Source organism: Zalophus californianus, chromosome 2, assembly GCF_009762305.2.
Source record: "Zalophus californianus isolate mZalCal1 chromosome 2, mZalCal1.pri.v2, whole genome shotgun sequence".
NCBI classification, from domain to species: Eukaryota; Metazoa; Chordata; class Mammalia; order Carnivora; family Otariidae; genus Zalophus; species Zalophus californianus.
The window spans coordinates 62947064-62959462 of record NC_045596.1 but is presented as its reverse complement, the minus strand read 5'-3'; the positions used below and the strand labels follow the sequence as shown (position 1 = coordinate 62959462).

Here is a 12399-nt window from a genome sequence, read left to right as displayed (position 1 = left end):
GCTCCCACCGTCCTGTCATGTTGCTGTCACGGCTACAGAAACACATTTGCACGTGTTTGTTTGCATGTGTCTCACTTCCAGAACAAATCCTCTCCTGCACCAGTTACTCAGTGAATGTTTGGTGAAGGTGAGAACTGGTGTTGTGCTGGAGAGTGCTACCCTCCTCCCCGACTTTAAAAAACACAACTTCTAACTGTTAGCTAAGCAACTGGATGCCCAGTTAGGGGCTACCATTCCCAGTCACCTCACAGCTTTGTCTGACTACCCTCTTGCCATGGGGATGTGATCAAAATGGATGTGTTCTTCCAGTAATACCCCTAACACAGAAATGGACGTGGGCTCCCCTGGCCTTTGTCCCTTACTGCTGGCTGGGGAATGACAACAATTACAGTAGTCACCTTGGACCAGAGATGGGAGCCTCCTATTGAGGCACTTTAGGCCATCCAGGACACCTGCCTCTGGATTTTTCTGTGAGAGAAAATGAACTTCTTTTTGATGGCACTGCAGTTTGGGCCTCTCTGTTTCAGAGGCTTAGCTTCTATCCAGTAATATAACTCCTTACTCTGATTTCACAAGAAAAAGAGTCTTCAGGGTCCCTGACATGGGGGTGTGGCCCCTCAACCTTGAAAAGGGCACACGCGGGGTCCAGACTCTCATGCTACTCTCCCTCGAGGCAGCAGGCTTGGTCTGTCTTCTGCACAGTGTGCATAGGCATATGGCTCCCTATATCTCCTCAGAGGAACAAAATAGGATCTTCACACCCTTCCTGTCTATTTAAAAAGAAAATCACGATCACCCCTGACCAAGACAGACAGTATGCGAACGAGTCCACTTCAGTTAACCAGCGAGAGTTAACCAGAGTTAACCAGAGTTACCCATTGCAGTTTATATCTGCAAGTGCTGGTGGAAACTGATAATTCCAAGAGGCATCAGGCCCCAAACAGCTCAGTGCCTGCACCACAAGACACAGGCCTGGAAGTCTGCTTGCTCTTCTTGGAAAGCGCAGGCCAGCCCACCCCAGCTCCGGGTAGATCCATCCTCATCCAGAGGCGAAGGGGTGAGGTGCGGGGACTTTTGACATGAAAGATGGCAATGTGTATTTCCTCTGAAGGGACACCTTTCACATCTAAAAAGAATCAAGTTCACGAAAATATTCTCACTTAGGGCAGACAGGAAAGGTGAGAATTCTGGCAAAATGCTACAGAAAGGACACAGAATGGGGTTGGAGGTGCAGGAAGGGCAGGAAGCCCTGCTCCACTAGCAATGGGAAGGGGCCCCAAGAGTAAAGGGGAGGGGACTGGATCCTCGGATCTGGGCCACCAAGAGTTACTAGAAACAGGTGGCCTCAGAAAAACTGGTGGGCGCATGAGTCAGGCGGATTAGGAAGTCAGGCCTGGTGGGAAAGGGCAGGTGAAGGGTAGTGTCTCAGGGAAGGGGAGCCCTCCCTCTATTTTTGGAGGGTGCTTTCCCAAGATAAGGGAGAAATGTGATCACCTATGAGTCTCTCTCCCTAAGCAGCACTGACTTGGTCTTGGCAGCCAGAATTTAAGCCCAGTGAAGGCTGAGACTGTAAAAACAGAAAAGGAGTAACTGAAGCAGCCTCACACTGAACTTTTAAACACAGCCCCCCGGGTCAAAGAAGAGCGAGGGCTGGGAATGACCAGCAATGATGCAACTGACAGTGCCTTGCTTGAGGCTCAGCGCTTTTAAAGCTCTGTATCGTGTGGATGCAGTTGCCCAGCACAATAGCTAAGAGTCTGCCCTTTCATCTCCGGAGAGATACAATCCGCAACCTGACAGAATTCTGGCAGAAGCAATTAGCTCATGAATTAGTTATCAGATATCTCAGGCAGCCAACATCTTAGGAGTGCTGATCTGCATTCTTCCCCCAGGAACTTCAGGACAAAAGGGAAGGCCATTTGCTCCATTTGCATTAGGGATTTTAGCCAATCTCTCCATCCTTCCCCACACCCTTCCACCAAACCCTCACAACACCTCCCCGTCCACCATCACCCTTGCCATCACCGTGGTCTGCCTTCCTCACCTCCCCTGCCAGGCTACCCTCCACCTCTCGAAGCTCCCCTCCCCACAGATCTCCCTCTCATTCACCCTACGCATTCAGTGGTCTTGCTGCCTCTGGAATGGAATGTGCCAGGCTGATCCCACCTCAGGATGGTAAACTCCCGGATCCCTCTGTCTGGAATGCCCTTTCGTTATAACGGTCAGCATGGCTGGCTCCCTCACTCTCCTCAGACGTCTTGTCAAATGTCATCTTACAGCAGGGAGTTCTTCCCTTACCCCCTTGCTCCCTGTACCCTGGAATACTCTTATTTCTCCCCTAAAATACTCATAACCATTGATATATGATATATCTGCTTGCTTGTTTGCTTGTGGTCTTACTCCCTATATTAGAGAGCGAGTAGAATCCCGGTAAGTATGTCTCCTGTTTTGTTATTCCCCTGGTTGAAGGAATGATCTGTAACTTGAAATCCAAAGGAAGAAAGTGATGATCTAAATCTGCAAACCATCACCGCCTCTATGATGTATGAAACAAAGACAACTCTACGATGCATGAAACAAGGACAACTCTACGATGCATGAAACAAGGACAACTCTACGATGCATGAAACAAGGACAACTCTACGATGCATGGAACAAGGACAACTCTACGATGCATGGAACAAGGACAACTCTACGATGCATGGAACAAGGACAACTCTACGATGCATGAGACAAGGACAACTCTACGATGCATGGAACAAGGACAACTCTACGATGCATGAAACAAGGACAACTCTACGATGCATGAAACAAGGACAACCTCTACGATGCATGAAACAAGGACAACTCTACGATGCATGAAACAAAGACAACTCTACGATGCATGAAACAAAGACAACTCTACGATGCATGAAACAAAGACAACTCTACCTTTAGAGTGCTCATTCAGCAAGTGCCTCACATCCACTCAGCTGCCAAGTTCTATAGGTTCTCCCCCTGAAATCCCTCACTCCCTCCCACTCTTCCACCAACTGTTGTTGATTGAATACAGTTTACTGGGTGCCAGGCATGATCACTTACATGGTTCTCATCTTCCTATTTCTACTACCACCCCTCTAGAGGAAGCCTCACCACCCACGACTGGGCCAAATGTGAGACTTCTGACCCACTGTGCCTGCCTCCTCTCTCCTTTTTCAGTCCATCTGTCAGACACTAGACGAATGCCACTTTCCTTCCATGCTCAAAATTCTGCAGTGACTCTCTATCGCCTGTTGAATTACATAGGGCTTACTTATCCCAGCTTTGAAGACCCTCCATAAAATCTCAGTCTACCCATGAGCCCCATCTACTCCTATTTTCAGAATATATGCTTTAGCTAAACTAGCCCACTCATTGTTTTTTGAATGTGCCCACATGCTATTCCCATCTCTGAAAATAATACCATTTCTCTCTGCTCAAACTCTACCTTCTAAGGGCATATTTTTTTTTTAAGATTTTATTTATTTGTCAGAGAGAGAGAGAGAGAGAGAGAGAGACAGAGTGAGAGTACAAGCAGGGGGAGCTGCAGGCAGAGGGAGAAGCAGGCTCCCCGCTGAGCAGGGAGCCCGATGTGGGTCTTGATCCCAGGACCCTGGGATCATAACCTGAGCCGAAGGCAGACGCTTAATAGACTGAGCCACCCAGGCGCCCTCTAAGGGCACTTTTAAATGCCATCTCTGTGCACCTTCCTACCCAATGCAGCCTCTCCCATTTTTGAACTTCTATGACACCAGGTTTATATAGTTCTTAAAATACCTGCCATATTCTTCCCTTATGTACGGCTATATACAAAGGTTCCTTACTTCATCCAGTAAAGCACATTAGAAGGTGAGGATGAGATTTCCTTTATCTTTTTTTGCCCCCTCAGCAGCAGCTCAACTAGAATCTTGCCCAATACACATGCTCACTTGCTATTTCCTGAGTTACATTTTTAAACACAGTGCATCATACTGTGCCAGGTGCTCAGATTTTAGAAGAACGGGGTGCAGTGTTTGCCCTAAAGGAATTGACAATCTGGTTATGGAGACAAGACTGCTTACATAAAAATTGCAACTGTTCAACTTTCAGCAAGGAATTATTGAGCATCTACTGTGTGTCAAATATGATGCAAGGTAGTATATAATGGTTAAAATTAGTAATGTAAAAATAAATACTAACCAAGGCCGATTCTAGGTGTGAGTGGCTTATCCCCAACACTTACTAAATCCCAACTTTGGTTTGATGAAGCAAGAGATGACAGGCTTACCTGGTGATGTGGCGTGTTCCAGGTGGCCCAGCTTGGGCTGTCTAGTGATGGTATAGATCAGCTCTGTAGGCTTACTCTCCTGGTCAGTGGCAGAGAGCTGCAGAGTGGTGATTTTCTCCACTGAGTTCTCATCCAAGACCAGCCCTTTGTTGGTGGTGATGACCGGTGGGGAATTGTCTTCTGAAAATACCAGAAAGAGTGATTTGAAAGGGGATCCTTTCAGCCTCCTTTCTTCAATCCTGGACCTGGCGCCCAGGAGTAAAATCAGAATAATCCTTAGGCCTGTCCGTCAGAGAGTGCCCCAGGGAGCCAGAGTTTCACACAACAGTGTGATTCCAGATTCCCATGCAGCTCAGTAAAGGAAAGACTCCAGCCTCGAGGCAAGTACGGTGCACACTATATAACCTCAGACCTGCTGGAATATTTTTAGAAACCCAAAGTCCCCTTACCCAAAACAGTGATGGAAAATGACTGGCCAATCAGCGTGTTGCCTTCTCCATCGACCACATCGAATTTAAAAGCAAAGCTCCCGCCAGATTCTCCTTTCCCGTGTCTGTATTCTACCTGACCTGTAAAAAAGGACAACATAATCAAGATTCGCTCTTAGTGCTTTCTGCCCTTATTTCTAAAGTGGGAAGTGGGAATCTGATTGGTATTCACACCAATGAATCAATTAACACCTTCCTCACTTTGACATCGCTTTAGACATTTTAATCTAAAGTTTTCAATTCCTCCCTTTCCCCTCCCACTACTGACTTCCTCACAATCAAAAACACTCTCATAATAAAATCATCCCAAGTAGCACTGTTTATGGTTTGTGAAAAACTCGAAGGAAGTCTCATGAGTAACCACATGGAAAATGTGCAGCGATGACACCCGCATCATTGGCCATATACCCACGTCATGGGGCCAGAGACACGGAGCTGTGGCCTATATTCTCCCAGAGCTCGTCACTCCCATTTCTCAGTGCAGCTTTACGTCATTTTTGAAACAGCACTGAACATAACCAACCAACAAATTAACAGATAAACTCTACATATTAGTCAAAAGGATCCACAGGGAGAAGCGCAAACTCTTCCATTCTCGTTCAGCCACAGTGTCACTTCCAGGTACCTTGCAATGTAAATATAACCAAACATCTGGGGAGAGGCACCCGGTCTCATTTTTACAAAAGAGACACTGAGGCAAGGGATAATTAAGGAATTACTATCCCTTTTGTCTATTCCACCCCCTTCAGTAAAGTAGAGACAGTCCAGGGAGAATTCAGCTGCTACCCATTTTGAGTGTTAGTGCATGGACAACACCCTTATTTCTACTCCTCAGGGCCCTATTTCCACCTCTAAATGGAATTGCACATCCTCCCATGACTTTGGATTACTTTTTCCCCTATGTAACTCCCCCCGACTTTTTTTTTTTTTTTTTTTTTACCCCTGAAAGAACTATACAGTAACTACGTAGCATTTAACATTTATGCTTTTACATTACATCAGCACTTCCTGGAGGAGGGATGAGCTATGTAATCTCCCCCAGGCAGCTCCGATTTATGCCCTTCCATTTTGCTTAGTTCATTAACTTGTGCTCTTGGGGGAGCTGAAAAGAGATATAAATTGTTCACCTAAGGCAGGCATAATTTTCACCATAATCCATCCCAATTCACTTCTTTTTCCTTGTCTCTCTCACACACTTTTTAGCATCATAGCAAGTCAAAATGATTTTTTTTCCTCTATAATAGGCCCAAATTTCATCAATTCCGTGTCAAAGCATGAACACATTTTAGCCAAGAAGGATAGTTTTTTTAAAAACAAAAAATTGAGGAGACAAGAAAGAATAAATGAAACTATAACCCAGCTCTTATTCAGAACAAAGAGTGCAGTTTACTGCCATAAGCTACCAGGCATTTAACTCCCATTTACTACTGTGGGTGGACTCTGTCGAAGTCTGGGCAGGCGCAGGAGAACTAGCTGACCTTGGCTAATGTCAGCCTGAGTGAAACTCCGGAGGGGGCCTTTCACAGAGATTTGCTCCGGGTTGTCGTGCTTTGCCATCTGCAGGCGCCCCGCACCCGGATCTTCCTTCATGATGTACATCACCTGACGGTCATCCGAATCAGTATCTGATACTCTCAAATGCTGTTCTGTGATGCGTGCTACGGACCCTGGAAAAGAGTGGGAGGGAGGAGGTCATTGCCCATCATTGCCTTTGAATAGGATGTCAAGGGATTTCAGGAGACTAGAGACTAAATGATCACACATTGCCTGGGTTTAAGTGAATACCAGGTGCTTGCCCTTCCTGGTTTCCAGCTGCATACATTTTAATTTCCCTAAGTGAAACAATCCCAACTTCCCAATTTGTTAATCCTCCCTTGGGTTTAGATCTGAGCCCTTTTCTCTGCTGATCCATTTTCACTCTCCCTGCTCCATGCTCACTCTACTCCTGTGACCTATCAGTTACCCACTCCCTAGATCAATGTAATAACTCCTAGATCTTTGGTGAAGCCTTCTTGGACCTAACTTATTTACTGTCTTGAGGTTCACTAAATCATAAGCAACAGCTTTACCTAAACTTATAAATATATCTTGTTGCCATCTCAAACCAAATAGTTAAAATCAATGTTTACAGGATTATAAAACTGGGGACTCTGAGTGCTAGGCCCTGTAAGGCTCTGCAGGTTGTTGGGGATGGAGGTGAGACACTAGCAACTGGCAAACACCTCTTCTCGGGGCCTTGCCCCTTGCTTTCCTGTCCAGCTCATATTGAAAATAGTAAATTCTGGTAAAGTAGATGCTAGTCATTCATGTGTAATACATCCTAGTGTTTGGCTGGGCCCTGTGTGTTCCTGCTGGGTAATGCCAACAACGCAAGGCCTTTTTTTTTTTTTTTAATATTTTATTCATTTATTTGAGAGAGAGAATGAGATAGAGAGAGCATGAGAGGGGGGAGGGCCAGAGGGAGAAGCAGACTCCCCGCTCAGCAGGGAGCCCAATGCGGGACTCGATCCCGGGACTCCAGGATCATGACCTGAGCCGAAGGCAGTCGCTTAACCAACTAAGCCACCCAGGCACCCAGGCCTAACTATTCTTTCCCCAGGCCATTCTCAGCAAGCAGCCCCGAGGGATGGAGGTGATAATCTTCCTCTGGGACAAAGATCAGGCTTGCTTATTGTTACTGTAACAGGGGGAGTTCCCCCAGGCTCAGCGTTCCTCTTCTGTAATGCATCCCATTGCGTGTGAAGGCATCTGTCTGGGCCTTCTGCATCACCCCCACCAGACTTGGAGTGCAAAGGGAAACGATACAAACATGCTGATGGCAATGCTGTCCCTCGTGCTGTGAGGAACAAAGTATTTGGTCTCTGACCCAGGAGTCTCATGTCTTCTATCATCACCCATGAAACACTAAGAAGCTAACTTTCTGCTTATAAATAGGGGAAAGTTAAATCTCAGATCTAATAATGGGGACCTTTGGGAAGCTCCAAATTTTCAAATACCAGTATGCCAAATAGTTTTCACCACAAGATATATGTGAAACGAAGAGTAGATAAACAAAGAGGACCCCAGTGGGATGCAGATGTTCTGGGGGGAAATGGCCCATTCCCTAATTAAGTAACTCCCTACTGCAAACCGACTCCAAGACTGACACATGTCACAGGTCCTTCAGGTGCTGCTTACATACAGGCAAACTTGCGAATGTTATACCCTAGGATTACCATATCTAGTGAATCTCAATTATTTTTATAATCTCTTTTAGTGTATGATGGCTTCTGAATTGTCCCCCCGCCCACTTTTTTTTGTTTTTTTAAATAAACATCTGGAAAATTCTCTTGATTTCTTTTGTTGTTGTTTCCTGCGGGGTTGGCTGGGCAATGGCCATGTTCTAAGAATCCTGTCCCTATGAGTAGCTGGTTAAATTAAGGTTTTGAGGACCCTGGAAGTACAATAAACTCTTCTCAATCTCTTCTCAAATTCACAGACAGGCATCTGGTCCAAAGAATTTAAGAGATTTACATTAGTCACTCACAACTCCTAGTCTCCTTAAAAGAATGGCTCTCCCCACCTCCAGTCTCTCTGAGTTCTAAACGCCTACTTCAATACCGTCCCACAGAGCTAACGTGTGCACTGACAAAGAAGAAATAAGGACAGAAGGACCACAGACACTCTCTTCCATTCCCGTGCTACCTGCTGAGAGCTGGAGGCCTCGGTTTACAGCCAAGTTGGGGGCGCCACTTGTAGGCAGCTCTATGTATATCTCCATCCTCCCCGTGTCCATGTACAGGCCATCCGTGAGGGAGAACCGGAACTCATCCACTGCTACCCCGGGTCCACCAGGCATGTACCCAACCAGCCCGGCCAGGACATCCTGGTAGGTGAAGGAGGAGCCTTGAGTTAAAATCCTCCCATTCTCCAGAGGCTCAGAAGCAGTTTGCCTCCAGAGCAGATGGCCTGAGGAAGAAAGTAAAGAAAAACCAAGAAACAATATAGAATATATATGGCACCAAAATATTGCCTGATTTTGTCAACTAGCATGAGCCTGGGTAAAATGTCCAGCACCTCAGAGGCTCTTGGTGACACACACACATAAATGACCAACAACTCAGAATTTTCTATGGCTCCCTGGGCCTCACCTACAAATAAAGAAGATAAAATCCAACTTTTCCTGTTCAAAAATCTCTTAAGGAGACACAATGAATGTGATAATACAGTGGCTTAGAAATCAAATCTCCCTCCATGAATTCAAACTCACTGCATTATCTAAACCTTATTTTCCCCTCTGCAAAGTGAAAATAGCACTCTTCTGCTGCCTTCCTTCTAGGGCATCTGGGATGGAAGAAGGGATTGTGTTTTAAACTCCTTTTAAATTCAGAAAGACACTAGTCATCTTTGGGTTGAGGCAAATTTTTCTGTTTTCAAGGGTCGTGTGTATCATGATGGGACAGTTAAAATGTTTCATTAAAGAAAGTGAAAGTGAAGGAAGATAAAATGCAATGACCAACAGATTCTTCTATTAACCTTCCATCAACACAACTTCATCTTTAAAAGACCAAGGGTGTTATGATACACTAAGATACCATCTGGGAGATGAAAGTTCCAGAGCTTTGGCTAATACCAGAGGGATGGCACTTAGAAAAGAAGTAAGTAAAAGAGTCCCATGGTGGTTTTTACCTCTGGTTTAATCAAGAAAAGTGCTTTCTTTGCAAAAGGATCAAGTTCATAAAGACATCTAGCACACTTCTAACCTGAAGTGAATACCTTTGCAATTAATAACAAGGCTGCCACACTGTTCCTTGCATGAGATGGCCCAGGATCATCAAGCAATGAAACCTGTTCTGAGAACAGGAGTCTAAACCAAATGTTTTGCCTGAGGTTATATAGGAGAGCAAGAAAACAGCTGAAATTGAATTTCAGAGACACCAATTACCTAGGATTCAGGCTTTTTAGAGCAACTGGTGTCCACTATGACCCCAAAGAATATTGGCTAGCTGTGAATCTGATTATACTTTGATGCAGAGAATGGGCTATGCACAGGCAAAGTAGAGGATTAATCAACAGAAATCTATGTGTTTATTTCTAAAAACCTATTGGGCACCTCAATTAAGAAGCTTGCTGCCATAGCAGTTGGGTCCTACCGTGGTCAGGCTTTTTTGTCAATACAAAAACCAGCTCATTATCTGGAGTGTCCAGGTCTTGCAGGCTCAGAGAAGAATTGCTTATCACCACTCCCGAGCTTAGCTGCACACCAAGGGGCCGCAAGGTCATCCTGGGAGGTTCATCGTTCTTCCTCTGATTAAAGCATAAAATATCAGGTCTCACACAGATATTGGTTAAGAAGAAAGAAAATGCACCTTAGTCAGCAAAAGTAACATTGTCGCACCAACTTTCACTATCGAAATAGTACTAAATGTGTCACCATCTTTAATTCCCAATCAAAATGGTTCGTTTGAAAGAAGAGCAAGTTACACAAGAAAAATGTCTCCTTGGAAAGAAACTGACGTTTTACAGAAATCTTCAAGATATTTTCCATGGGTACAATGATCATGTTTTTCAGACCAAAAATCTGGACATGGGGTTAGAGAAATACAAGTATATTTTGAGGATAAAAGAGCACATTGTTTGAAATCAAAACTGTCTTAGAAAACCCCAAGAGTATCATAGTACTCTAGGAGGACACCATATTCAAAGGCGTGGGTTTCTAAAGCTGTCTCCCTGACCCTGTGCCAGGGCCCCTCTACCACCTCCGAAGGATGCTGATGGTCTTATCCCAGGGCAGAGGGTATTCCATTCTGAGCTTTATCTTATCTCTCTCTCCTTGGGTTGGTAGAGCAAGCTATCTAGTTGCTCAAATGGGAATAAATACAGCATCAAGGAACACGTTTCTTTGACGTTACAATTTAACAAATAGTTGCATTAAAAATATAAGAAAAGGCAAGTATGCATCTAGAACCACATACAATAATTTCAGGGAAAAATAGCCATGTTAGTTTTCAGCTAAATATGAGACTGACAGGGTTTCTCTGTCTGACCTTCACAAACTATTTTCACACAGAATGAACACATTCTACCCTGATGTGAAAATTCAGATTTCCATGTCAGACCATCCCCAGTGCCAGCCTTAATTCTACAAGTTTCCTAAGGGTCAGGGTTATATTTTTAAATTGACCTCGAAAACTGAAAGTCAAATGCAATCTTCTTTGCTTTTGAGCTCATAAAAAGCTAGCTAATGGTGGGATATTGTTGTCAAAGGCCGGCTTTTCCAACTTCAGTCTTTACCTCAATGGTGATATTGACGCTGTGGATTTCTGAACGACTGTTTCCATCACTTACATAAAAACTAAAAATGTCATGGGTTGGTTCAATGCTTTCATGAACACTCTGAAAGTAGTAAATGTAGTTTTCCAGGACATCTTGAATAGGGAATGATGCCTCTAGGTCACTGGCAGTTCCAGGGCCAAAACGATCACCTGTGCCAACATCAAGAGAGAACTTTTATCTTGATCCATCAATTCCTGCTTACTAGGCTGAACTAGAAAACATGACAGCATTATCAACAAAAGATGAAAATACGTTAGAGGATAAAACGGAGAATGGAAAGAGCACAGGACTAGAAATGCAAGACTCGGGGTCAAATCCCAATCTCCCTACTATTTCTCATCTACACATGGTTACACCTGTCCAGCTGTTTCCACAGGGAATCACATGAGAGAATACGCATGAAAGCACTCAGAATATTATTTTATGTAGCAAGAATAAAAAAAAAATCAGTGGTTGTTTTGTTAGAAATCTGTGATAAAGTCAGTCCTCGGACAAGTAACAATAGAAATGCAAAGGTTCTACCTTAAGCTTTGGTCAATTTCAAAACCACCCTGCCTAGCACACTGTGCAAGAGGAAGCCTCCTTCTCTATATAAGAAAAGATTAACTGCATACTTTATCTAAGAGATGTCTCAATAAGCGTGTTTTCATTTGACCTCAATTCCTTAAGGAAACCTCCCCATGGGTCAGAGCTCAGCCCCTGGGATGGTACCCCAGGGCTACTGCGATGCTCTAGGACCATCCACAGCTCAGGTACCATTCAAGCACTGAGATGCTCAAGTTCCATGCAGAGCTCCAGAGATAGAGCTGGTTCTGGTTAACTCTTCTTTTCAACCCAACTCCAACCAAACACTGGAAAAGGCCAAGGGGAAGAGTAAACACTGTTTAAATGATGGATGGCTTGTCTCTTCCTTGGTCTGAGTCTCTCTAATTGATTGATTTTAAGGTGTTACCACATTTTCCTCTAAAGAGAGAAGAAGAAACCCCTGTGTCTCCAAACATCCCCTGGATACATACCGACAAAGAAAAGTGTATACAGAAGGTCTGAAAGCAACAAAGGCTTTCTCTTTGTCTCTTCCATGGCCCTTTGCAAAGATCAGGTCATAAATCAAAAGGCCATTGACTTCCTGAATTGTAGACAGTGTCATTTTTTTGGTTAACCTTTGAGACTAGGACTGAAAAAGTGTTACTTAAAATTTGTTTGAAATAAGAACTCAGGACAGTTGTTTTTTTCTTCAATGACATGAATTGTCTTAGATTTTACTCATCGAATTTGGTTCCTCTTGACACCAGAAGCATGGAGGAGTCTGAA

At 44.3% G+C, this 12399-nt stretch overlaps 1 protein-coding gene across 1 annotated transcript in view; it reads right to left on the bottom strand.

Annotated features, from left to right (window-relative positions):
* FRAS1 (Fraser extracellular matrix complex subunit 1) overlaps positions 1-12399 on the bottom strand; it is a 403423-nt gene that overhangs the window by 70839 nt on the left and 320185 nt on the right. The window contains 6 exon segments of the mRNA XM_027599032.2: positions 4286-4465; positions 4735-4854; positions 6252-6440; positions 8458-8721; positions 9906-10059; positions 11047-11237. Coding sequence (XP_027454833.1) covers positions 4286-4465; positions 4735-4854; positions 6252-6440; positions 8458-8721; positions 9906-10059; positions 11047-11237 — 1098 coding nt within the window.